The sequence below is a fragment of the Apis florea genome, unplaced genomic scaffold (assembly GCF_048593485.1).
Source record: "Apis florea isolate Af1SG1 unplaced genomic scaffold, ASM4859348v1 contig_1789_pilon, whole genome shotgun sequence".
Classification (NCBI taxonomy): Eukaryota; Metazoa; Arthropoda; class Insecta; order Hymenoptera; family Apidae; genus Apis; species Apis florea.
In genome coordinates, this window is record NW_028256481.1 from 498,363 (window position 1) to 511,151 (window position 12,789).

The 12,789-nt window shown below is 33.1% G+C and overlaps 1 protein-coding gene across 1 annotated transcript in view; it reads left to right on the forward strand.

Annotated features, from left to right (window-relative positions):
• SIFR (SIFamide receptor) overlaps positions 1–12,789 on the forward strand; it is a 73,440-nt gene that overhangs the window by 40,568 nt on the left and 20,083 nt on the right. Inside the window, exon 2 of the mRNA XM_003696136.4 lies at positions 7,801–7,900. Coding sequence (XP_003696184.2) covers positions 7,801–7,900 — 100 coding nt within the window. The remainder of the gene's footprint in view (positions 1–7,800; positions 7,901–12,789) is intronic.

The window sequence follows — 12,789 nt, forward strand, 5'->3', positions numbered from 1 at the left end:
TCTGGCCTGGAAAACGTTCGCCAATTGCGAATCGGGCCAAACTCTGTCGCTGTCCCTGCGCGGTCCCGTTGTTACCGACCAAGGTTAACGCTCTAATCGTTTTGATTTTCCGTTCGATTGGTAGCTCTTGTAATTGGACGGGGAGATTTTGACGGGCACAACTGCAAACGAGGGGGGGGGGGGGGAACGATAATGTACAGCAGGCATTATCCGCTTAGCATCGGGACCGAGCACAATCGGAATTCGGCGTACGATCGAACGTGAAACGAACGTTTCGAGTGATTAAACATTACTGGTGGATGCGACGCTCGAAACCCAGCTCGAAACAGCTTCGAAATGTGTTCGCGGACCTTGAAACTTTGACGCTCTCTGAGAAGTGAAAATTAATTTGAATTAATTTATGAAAATTTTTGTTTAACGACGATAATTGACAATTGTATTTGTAGTTTGCTAAAGCTAGCTGGTTTTTAATTGGTGGCTCTTTCAAAATTGTGATTTTTTTGGGATAATAAAAATTCGTCGAATAAAATGCTAATTTTTAGAAAGAAGAATTCGTGGAGAATGGTATTCAATAACTACGAAGCTTTCGTATTTAATTATATTTATCGTTTCAAAGAAAGTTGTCCAATCCACAATGATAATTCAAATGTAAAATAACTTTATATGCTTTAAAATAAATATATTTCGTATCGATGTAGATTAGAAATAAAACTTCGGAATGATTATTTCAGCAATAGGAATATATCTATTTGAAGGAGGTAAAGTGAATCGATATTTTGCAACCAAATAAGTTCTACTTCTTGATACTTTATTTTCGTATTTTGACGTATTTATAGCGCAATAACGTATCTGTATAACGATATACATATCGAGCACCGTTCCAATAAATCACCACAGCGTTCTGTTATAAAATAAAAAGGAAATCGGTGTGTGTGTGTGTGTGTGTCATTAGAATGTTTTCAGTGAAAGGGAATTATATTTTATATTTACATTTACACTTAATATTTACATGTAACGAGTTGAGAAATTGATTATGGCAGATTGGAAGTTGTTTCTCTCCAGTTTAATTCTAAGCTCGAAATATACAATGATTTTTAATTAATTTTATAAAGTAGAATTTTATAAATTTGAAATTAATGGAGTTTAATATTTATACGTTTAAAGCGTCATTTATTTTATAATCACTTTAAAATATGAATTTCCTTTTTGCAAGAAATGTTAACAAACGTTGTTTCGAAAAATGCAATATTTATTAAGGAAAAGTATATATATGATAATAAATTATTGTCGTTATTACACATTTTCGTTTCGTCCTAATTACTGTTACGCACAGATCGAAATCGGAGATTGAACAGGCAATTTCGTTTATTATTAAACATTTCACAATTAATAATTAATATTTATTATATAAACCAATTCTGAAGCGAATTAAAAAATAAAATAAAAAAATAATGCAAGCATTCGTGACTTGAAAAATAATTTTTTCACAAAGTTTAATCAAGACTTTCAAATACTTTTCTGAGCCACTCATTTCCATTCCATATCATCCAATAATTAATTTCACTTGTATTTAAAAAACTGTGTGTTTGAACTTGAAAAAATTTTATTCTAGAATCGTTTCCTCCTCGATCAAATGTAAATGTAAATTTATTCGAGATAAAAGCTCATTTAACATTTTTCCATAAAAATCCCCGAGTTTAATCGCGAAATTTCCTCTTTTCCTCGCCCGTGATCGATTTTTAACAGCGGGAAACAAAGCAGCCACTGTGCCGCTCGTTTCAACGTTAATTCGTTTATCCATCCATCCCTGAAACACGTAACACGGCAGCAGGATCGATCAGTCAAACGAGCTGTCAAAACGGATGAAATAGAACACTGGAGAACGAGTATTGAAATTCATGACCGGTAATCACATTCTTCGTAATTGCCAATCTTTCTCTCTCTTCGCCATCGGATCGGTTTTATGCGATTCTTATATGCGGATAACGTTGTGAGATGAAAATATGCGAGGAATAATTACGACGCGAAATGGAAACTTTCGAAAATGATCAATTTCTAATAATACGAAATTAACATTGTTGGAATCGGGTGAAAAGTTATTATGTTAACGAGAATTTTACGAGGCATTTGCTTTTGGTAATTTATGTATACATAGAAAGTTTAAATTTTAAATTTGGCTATTTCATTTTTGTTTGTTTGCTTGAGAAGAAAGAATTTGCACAATCAAATATTGTGTAATTTATATTGTTATGAATATTCTAAGATATTATTTTCAAGTAAATTATATGGATGATTGTGTTCGAATAACTAATACATGTTTGAATTCCAAAATATTTCTTAACCACGAGTAAGTACGATCAGCAGTAATTCGAACATGTTACAAATTATGATAAATCGAATATATAACGAAACTATTTTAAACTAGCAATAATAAATATCCTAACGTTATTATTATCTTAAAGTAACAATTTTAAATTTTAAAAGTAACAGATGATAAAAATGTTTTGTAATAAGTTTTGAATAATAAATTTGAAATTTTAATACTTAATTCATAAAACTTAACAATCGTAAATCAGTCGAGATGGAGATAACGAGGCAGATAAGTTGCTACAATATGTTTTATAAAATATATACGTGTTGCAGGAGAAAAATGAACGTCGTGAACAGGGATAATAAAACAAGTTTCAACAAACACTTGTTCTTATATCTTGCCTTCAATGGTTTCAAAAATTCCAATTTCAGAATAAGGCAACTGAATTTTTCTTGTATATTTACAATCATTTGTCAGTGGTTTGCGTATAATCTTTCTTTCTGTGACATATTGTTTTAAATCATTGAATCTTGAACAATAATAAACAAAATAAAATATGCATTATCGAATTAAATTGGATCGCTGAAATTTGGTGGAAAAATCGTCGATTCGAACTACTGTAACTTCATGGAAAAATATAACAATCTATCTGATCTTAAAGAGGAAAATTTCCACTTCTTCAAAATTCAAAAATCCGAATTTTCTCAAACACTCTATCAAGAATGAGGAACCAAATCTTTTTATTAAAAATTTGAAAAAATTCAATGAAAAATATTAAATACATTTTCCATGGAATAATTTTAACCAGTACTTTGTAAAGAGAAAGTCTTCAAAATTATATTTTACTCGAGAACTATTGCTCAAAGTTATTTGAATCAACCTTAATTTAATCTACAAGGAATTTAATTAGAAATTTACCTTAAGATTTCAGCTATTCTATATCACAAACACTGACTCGTCGTAGAAATAATAGTACACACATACACACACACACATATATATATAATTATTATAAATTAATAATTACATTATCCATGTACAATAATATTAAATATCATAACAATTAATTTCGCAAAACCTGTTCCTACACATATTTTGCCTACACTTTCCTATTCAAATACCAGCCGTTTCAACTTATCAAATCACATTATGTATTACATGCATACACAGAGGAAGAAAAAAAAAATGAAAAAATCCAAGCACACACAAAATATAACGAAACGAATTATGGCAATTAAGACGCATGTCGTAATAACCCTTTCTCGATTGTATCTCTGACCGTGGTTCTGCAGTTGGCCCATTCCTTGCAACGATATTTAATGGCCGCGTTAATAATTCGAGGAATGCTGCAAAAACCTGTATCGAATTATTACTTGTAAATTATATCTCTATATTAAGTCAATGTAATTTAAATTTTTCCTTTATCTTGAATCTTTACTGCTCTCTGACAGATTATTAAATCTTTTGCCTTCTGTTAAGTTTGATGAGTATTGATTTTAATTGATAGTTTTGCTATTATATATGGGGTAATCAGAATTTTTATATTTTGGATTTATAAATGTATGCATGACATATTTAGTTATATCAAAAATAATAGGCATCTCATTGTGGTAAATAATTTTAAAATGTTTAAATTCCTGATAACAAATATTCTATGTGATAGAAGAAAGATCTCGGGTCATTTAGTCAATCGTCAACAAATTGAACAGATAAAACAATTTATTCCGATTGATTGACAAACCGAAACGATTCCAAGGCAAATTACACAAAATTGTATCACATTCGAAAAAGAACGATGTTAATATCTTTCTTAATGAAATATTTATCAAGTGAAAACTAGTTTCTATAACTATTAAGGAAATATTCTACCTCGAATTATTTCTACGAAATTTAAATGCGCAAAGTGGAAAAAGAAAACGAACACACACGAAGCAAAATGCAATATTAGTTATAAATATCAGGCAGACAGATCTTTATCTCGTTCCTTCATTTAATTATTTTTAAAAATATTTCAAATTTGCATAAACCACTTACGCTTACACAAAGAGAAAAAAAAAAAATCGTGATTGCATCTCGCGAAACAAGCGCGAATTACGCACTTAAAATTCACGGGGAGGGGGGAGGAGGAGGAATAGGACGAAAACAACTTCTCGAAGTTAGAATTCCGGCAGTGTGGGCAGATTTATTCAGTGGAAAAGTTGGAGGATGTCGGCGGGTTTCGATTGATTGCAAGTCGAATTTCGTCGAATTTTTCCCCAAACTTTCGTTCTTCTTTCGTTCCATGAATGTGCGCGACATCTTCAGGAGACTTATTCAAAAGCTTGTCGATATATCGTCGGATATCTTCACGTGGAGAGATGAAAGATGGATGGATCTTCCTTCCCTCCACCCCTTTTCTCCCCTCCAGAGGAGGGATGCGTAGAAATATTTGCACATTGTCCTTTCTTCCTTTTCCTTTCTTTCCACCCCTTTTCGAAATCTGCTTCCTCGTGTTTCTTCCCCCCCCCCCTCTCCCCCTCGAAGTGAAGCTATTAGGGAATTGAAAGATGAGGGATGTAGAGATATTTGGAGGGAAATTGGTACATTGTTTTGTTACGATTAGGGTTGTGGATCCTTGAAGGGATAAAAATAATGTTTTTATTTGGAAAAATTGTTTGTTTGAAATAATAATAATTAAAGACTAGTAGTAAGAATTACAATGTTTAATAAAATTGTAAAATGTGATCGATAATTTTTGTAAAATTACATGTACTTGTAACACGTTCCACAAAATTAAAACAAAAAAATAGATCGTTATATCGATATTGGTCTTCGATTCTTCGAAATTATATTATTTATAACAACGAAGAATATAGAAATAAATAGTTGAAGAAAACGTTGAAAGATAATTTAAATTGTCGACAGCATTTCTCGTTTCTCGTAAAAATTTTCACGACAAAGTTTTCCCTCCCTGACAATTTACCTTTCACACAAAAATCGACGACAAAAAGCTTTCATCTAGTACAAGAATCCATTCCACTACGTTTCAATAAACCGTTCCAAACGAAAAAAAAAAAAAAAAAAAGAAAGAAAAAGAAAAAAAGAGAAAATAGAAAAAAATCTCGCGATACGATTTCTTTCTCTCTCAACTTCTCGACATTATCATTTTTCTTTTTTTTCCAATCATATTTATTCGCTTTCTCTCTACATATTTATCTCGGTGTATTAGATTAAAAAGTTACAGATTTAGTGTTTAAAAAGCAAATAAAAAATTCATCTTTTATCATCATCTGAAAGATAATTATCTAACAATAATCCATTCCAATACCAAGAATTAACTAATTTCACTTGTATTTGAAATAATTCGAAACCTAATCTACTCACAACTTTTATTCCATCGTACTTTCCATTCACTTTATTCCACTTCCACGTGGAATCAGCCCCCTCGTCATCCTGTAAAAAACAACGTACCGTATTTCGTCGTCGCAGAACATCGTGCAGAAGAAAATCAGAAAAGCAAACGATCCTCGGCCAGCTAAAGAGTCAATAATGCATCTCCAACCCCTTTACCCACCCCCCTGATCAATTTCCATCCACGGATGATCGAGTCTCGTGATCGATGCTCGCTCCTTTGATCGAATATTAATCTCACGACGCATCCCGTCTATCACCTCCTTTGTCCGATGTGACGAGCAGGAAGGAAGGGGGAGGGAGGAGGAGGAGGAGGAGGAGGAGGAAAAGAGAGAAACACGTGTGTATCCGCGGACGATATTTTCCAATACTATTTTTTTTTCTCTCCTTTTTTTCCTCTCCTCTCTCTCTCTCTCTCTGTCTGTCTCTTTCTGTCTGTCTCTTTCCAAGCAACGCGTGTGATCGAGGAGCGTGAAATAAGCGAGAGATATGCGAGAGAGCAACGACGTCAAACGAACGAATGGGAATTATTATTCCGCGGGAATGGATTTCGACGCAGGCGGCCACCACTTACGTGTTCGATGGAATAAATAATTATCCAGCTGAACGGTTGATATACGGCCTACGGGAAGTTCCTTTCTACAAGGCCTGGCCCTTCACTTCGCGCACAATTGTGCGTATACTTTCGGGCCAAAAGGCCGCACAATCGGCCTGAAAACTCGCGCTAATCTCTAATTTGTTGAGGAAAGGAAATTTTGGATTGAATCTGGATGATGGATTCTTCGAGATCAGGAGATCGAAGATTCTGAGGTTTAGTGGAATTTTTTAAATTGATTGGAATTGAAGATTTCACGATTAATGTTAAGGGGTTATGGGGGATGATAGTTGTGAAAGAATATAATTAAGATATAATTTAATATTATATGAAAAATTATTCGGTACAATAAATAAAAAAGGAAATTTCGAAGAACGAATCTGGATGGATTCTTCGAAATTAGAAGATTAAAGAGATCCTTAGAGACTTAGTGGAATTGAAGATTTCACGATGAAAGTGAGATTTGTGAGAGATGATGAACTTGTCAAAGTTGCTTGAATAAAATTAAAATATGTATTTATTGTTATAAAAAAATTATTCGGTGTACAATCACCGATATAATATCATTGCAACATAATTTACGAATATCGGTGGGATCTTTGGATTTGTATGGACGAGTTTTTTTTTTTTTTTTTTTTTTTTTTTTTTAGAAATAATGGCAGAAATCTCGTCCAACATTATCATTATTGTCAATGTTTTGTAAAGAGTGGAATTATCTCAAACGAGGCACAGATTTTTGTCCTATTCTTTCTTGCAATAATTTTTCATTTTCCAAGCAATTTTTATAAAATAGGATTTGCAAATTCGAAATGTGAGTCAGCAACGTTAGATTTAATGTTAATTGCCCGTGGAAACTGGTTTTTAAATGCAGATCAACTGTAACACTTGCATAATAATGAATATTTATCCATGTGCTGAACAGTGCACTATCGTGTGTAATAATTGCACCTTATTTCTCGAGAACTTCCTTTTAAGTTCCTCTTTTTGTTCGATTGTGGGAAAAGAGAGAAAGATTATTATTATTATTATAATTTTTTTTTTTTTTTGGAAAGTTTCTTCGTAAAAGTTTTCTCGAATTTTACAAGCATAAATTAAAAATTCCACTGTTAACAACCCTTTTCATAATTTCTTCACCATGATATTTTTACGCATGATAAATATTATAATAATTCTTTCCAGAAAATCCTCTCTTTTATTTTTATTTTCCCTTGACAATCATACCATGTATCGTTAAGATTTCGATTATATAACGAATTTATATCAAGTGAAATAGTCCATAAATATACTTTTCTAGAAAAAGAAAAAGGCAATTTTACCATTAGCACGAAATTGGAAGAGAAATAAATTAAATACATATCGATTCCTTCGTATTTTATTTAAAAGTTGGAGAAATATTTAAAGATAAGAAGAGAACAATTGGGTGAGAATAGAGATAGAGTCAAATGCAATATCCACTTCATCGTCCGACTTTCAAAATGTTAAACAGCGAACTTGTATGTTTTAGCATGGTTGCTGGGATGGTTCATGTGTAAAGCTGTCGCTTATATACAGGGCGTATCCGTGGCGGCCTCTGTCTACAGCCTTGTTGCGGTTTCCCTGGACAGGTATGTGGTACATGAACTTCTCAAAGAATGATTTCATCAATGTTCGCCCAGACACTCGCTCGACAGTCCAAATGGAACGTGCACAGTCATTCCAGAAATTGCTCCCTAATTGCTCCCTCGTTTTAATCGAACATTTATGTTTCCTATAAGACTCGAACGCCGTTGATAAGACGTAATTGGGTTGAAATTGTTTAGAAAATTTAATATTCCTTTAAGAAAAACGAGATGAACGAGTAATTATTATAAGTATTGTAGATCATGCATGAGAATCGCAATAAGAGATTTTAATTATTTTAATAGGCAAAACTGATTTCCAGAAAATGCTAAGAGGTGTTCCATCCCTTTTTATCACCCATCTTATCTTTGAGGAATAACTTGGGGGTTGTTCGTGATTTATCGCGATGGGGCAGGAAGATAAACGAGAATCGTTTATTATTTATTACAGTTTATGCGATGACAAATCAAAAGATTTCGGCCGCTTCCATTTCGAAAATGAGATCGAGCAAAAGGAAGAAGATGGATACGAAATTTCGCTTGTAACGAAAGAGTTTGTAATAAAAATTTAAACAGAAGAAAATCTCAATGGAAGATTTTGCAAAAATTAATCAAATCAAATTACGCTTCTGGGACGAATCAAACCCTCGCCTGTCTCTTTCTTCGAGAGCAAATGTTAATCATTTGTATCGATTGTTCGAGACACGTTTGCGGTTGAGAAGGGAAAAACGAGAAACGAAACGAATATGAAATATTATTATGCGTGTATTGCGAAGTCAAAGAGCCGCTCACGACACGTCATTAAATGCATATTCTTCCCTGACACATTTATTTCTCACCTACATAGCGTATGTAGCCACAATTACTGCTAACGTGTTGTCGTCGTGGCATTCCAACCGCTGGTAAACGGTATTTTCATTCAGCATAATAATAAGAATTTGCGTGGAAAAGTGTGATGATATTTGAGCCAAGAAAGTGAAATCTCGATTTTGTACATTTAATTGGGCAGAGTTTTGGCATTAAATTCGCATCAAATTATCCATAGAGAGATTCGAACAGTTTATTAAGAATAATGTGGCATAATATTTTTGATAACGCTACCCTCTTAAACGTATCTTATCCCTTTATGTAAACGATAAGAGATTGTTCTTGCACCCAGATTAATAAAATCAGATTGAGAAAAAAGGAATGATAAACATGGACGCAATGAGAAAATAATGGATTTGTGTAAATACCTGTATGAGAAAATATTAATATGGAATTCTAAGCCTGAAACAATTTCGCAACGTCCGATTCAACCTCTTTTCACTTGATCTTTAATCCTCGATAATCCGATAAGATTCGATAGAAACACGTTAAATCAGACAATCGTGGTAGATCGCATCTAATTTTATACGATTCTTACGTTACGCTCAAGATTTATTTCAAACTTGTGCAAATTATTATCGCGTTATTAGCATTGTGTACAAAATATATAGATAAATTAATTTCACCTTCCTTCCCAATTCTTCCCGTAAATTTAACGCAACAATGAAATTTTCTCATGCAGCTCCACTGCACTTTGCCACTACTTTCGCGATTCTCAATCTTTCTCAATTAAATAAAATCCACCTACAACCCTTGCTCGTATCGGCCTCGAATGGCCTGTTGCCAGCACCGATATCGTAGACAAAAGGAACGGCAGCCATCCCGCGAATAGAATTCCGTTTCCAACGCTCGAGGCCCGCCTCCCCGCGTCTCGAGAACGGAAAACGTTTGGCATCGTTCGCGAATTCTGGTGTCGTTCTGCCAACCGTCTCTTAAACGTCGCCCTTTTCAAAACTTTCTCTCCGGATGGAAAAGAGGAGAAAAGTGCGTCGGGGGCTTCGATTTTTTCCCAACTCGATATCAACTTGTCGTTTCGTAATTCACGAACGTAATTCGAGTCAACTTCGAACGAAGTTTCAGCTGCACGCTTTCTTTCTATCCAACAGTCAACGATCAATTAATATATGAAGGAATGGAACGAGCAAATGAGCAAATATTTTCGATACTTATTTTATATATATATATTCGAAAGGAGAGGGATGTGTCTTGGACTTTATTGGTAGGGATAATTTGTTCCTCGATCCATATTTCGTGTCCATCGGAGTCAGACTTCCGTGTGGTTGACACGCGACACCGTTCCTTACACTTGTTACACGCGCACAGAATCTGATCTTAATAAAGAGAACGAATAATCCGGATTACGGTTACACGACACGCGTGGCCTATGACTTGGCCACGTAACGCGTTGAGGTTAGAACCGAATCATTCCGGGATTAATTTATCGAATTTTTCGAATATCCTTTTTTTTTTTTTTCTTTTAGAAAACACGCGTTGAGCAATCGACGAAATTCTGGAAATTATGATTCGTTCGAACGAATTACGAATACGTTGATCATCTTGTTTATTTATATTTCTTGAGATCTTAAATTAAAAAAACACACAATTGTGTACAAATTGTACTTCTTACTCTGTTAAAAGATTGTGGCAGAAATAGAGAAAGAAAAGCGATAGGCTTGTTATTGTGATTATACTTCTGGTTGTACAGAATGGATGAGCAATCAACGTAATAACTATCTAATAATACCCAATTCTAAAATGGTTACCATTCTATAGATAGATGGAGGATCAGCAGGGATAGGGGATAGGAGTTTATTGTTATTTCCAACTGTATAAAATTGCGATCGAGAAATAATAAGGAGAGTAAAGGTGAAAAAGAAAACCGTTGAAATTTAATCACGTATCTTTATTAAATCGCAAGGGAGCAAAAAGAAAATGGAAATTGGAACGCGATACGTTTTAATCGGAAACACTTTCCTTTAACCAAGAGAGTTGGACCTTGTCTATCTATTAAGTAATAAAGTTCCACGAGGCGTTATAAAATTATATTACGAATTAACCGACTTCGCGGCACAAAGTGACCGTGAAAGGTCAGTTTTTGCAAATCAGCCGTTCTGATGGTTGAGCAATCCATGAGTGTGACTGTCCATAGGGTCTCGAAATGTAAAGTCTCTTGTCACGTAGAAAACAGGAATCGTTTATTTTCTTTTATCGTGTCTCTTTACTCGTGAAGGTGTTTCTGATTTTATCTATTTGTTTTCTAGAAATTGTTCTAACATAATAATATATTAAGTAAATTTAAATTAACAAATGATATACATCAATCGTAACGATGGACGATGGATTTATCGAGAAATCGGTAACAGAAATTAAACTTTTGCGCGTCACTGTACTTGCGATGTACGGCCATATGACTCATAACGCCCTCCACCATCCAAACAATGGAGAAGAAAGGTAGAAAAATTCTCCACTTTTCCCTCCGATTCTATTAACCAAACCATCCTATCAAATGGTTAACTTCACGAGCTCGGATTTTCTTCGATTTTTATCTCGCCTCGGTTGGCAAAACCCGAAAGAAGATAATTCAGAGGGCGAGTCTATTTGAGAGTTGCTTCACAACCGTATTTATTTGCAAATAAATCGAGAGAAATATTTTTGATAGTCGATTATAGTCGTACGCATACTTGAGTTTGTACTCGAGAGAAGAATAGTGTTAATTTTTATGGTATTGTTAATAAATTTAAAGATCTTTTTAGAGATCGTAAAGAAGAAGATAAGATAAACTTTATTTTTCAAAATGGAAAATGCGATAGATGTTACTTATTATTACACTTGGAATCTCTTGATTGTGATTTTAAATAAGTTTTCTAATATTACGAAACGATAACTTTTTAATTGACTTGCAGATTTTATCTAATTGTTGAAGTGACAAATGTAATATAGTTAACATAGTTTAATAAAAAGATTAATCTCTTCGATGTAAAATTTACTCTTGAATTGAACCAATGTTCAATATCAAGACTTCCTTTCTTCGCAACTTGTTGAATATATAAGTAGTAAAAGAATCAGTTTGAATTTCTTTTCGGTGGAACCAGTTAGAATCTTCGAATGTAATATATCCACCTGTGGATTTTATTAAAATGAAAGGAAGAAACAAACTTTTCTGTTTTTACAATTTACAACAGTGTAACAACTTTAGAATATCTCTGATCATTAAATGTACTTTTCATTTTTTCTCAATAAGCTGTACGATTACAGATATGTACATGTATAATCTTAAACAACTAGTATACATGTGTAGATGAATATGAATGAATAGAAAAAATAATTGACTTGGCATTTAGTATATGACTTTCATTAAATAATAATTAAAGACGGTATTTATTATGAAAGTGAAGAAAAAATTGTAGGTAAATTTGAATTATTCATTAAACAAATATATATTTTGTCCTTTCTCCTTTACTCTTAATTTAATCAAATTTATAATTAAATTGTTGATATTCAAAGTAAATATCGTTAGTTGAAATATTTGATGTAAGTTTATAAAAAAAAAAAACTCTAAGGATAAAGAGTTGTTCAACAAAATAATTCCATATATTTCAACGATTATAAATACCAACTTGTACAACTCTTGAAAAATAATTTATATGTTCTACCAACTGCACACGTAGTAATAACGAAGGATAAAACCATTACAGATAGTTTCATCCGTAATTTACGTTTAAATTACACGTTGTGAGAGACAGTAAATGTCTGAATATTTTTGAACGGACAGTTAAGTGTTTTAAATCGTTTCATACAAGTGATACAATTTTCTTCGATACGTAAATTGGATAAGAATAAGAACAACCAATATATCTGTAGACAATCAATTATATTTCCCACCCATTTTGTACCAAATATTTGCACCACCTTTCTAAACCTTTCATCCTCTCTTGCATAAAATCTTGTTATACAATAACAATTCAATTTTAACATTGGTGGCAAACTTCAATTCTCGCGAAAGACGATATTTGTGAAAACGAGATTGA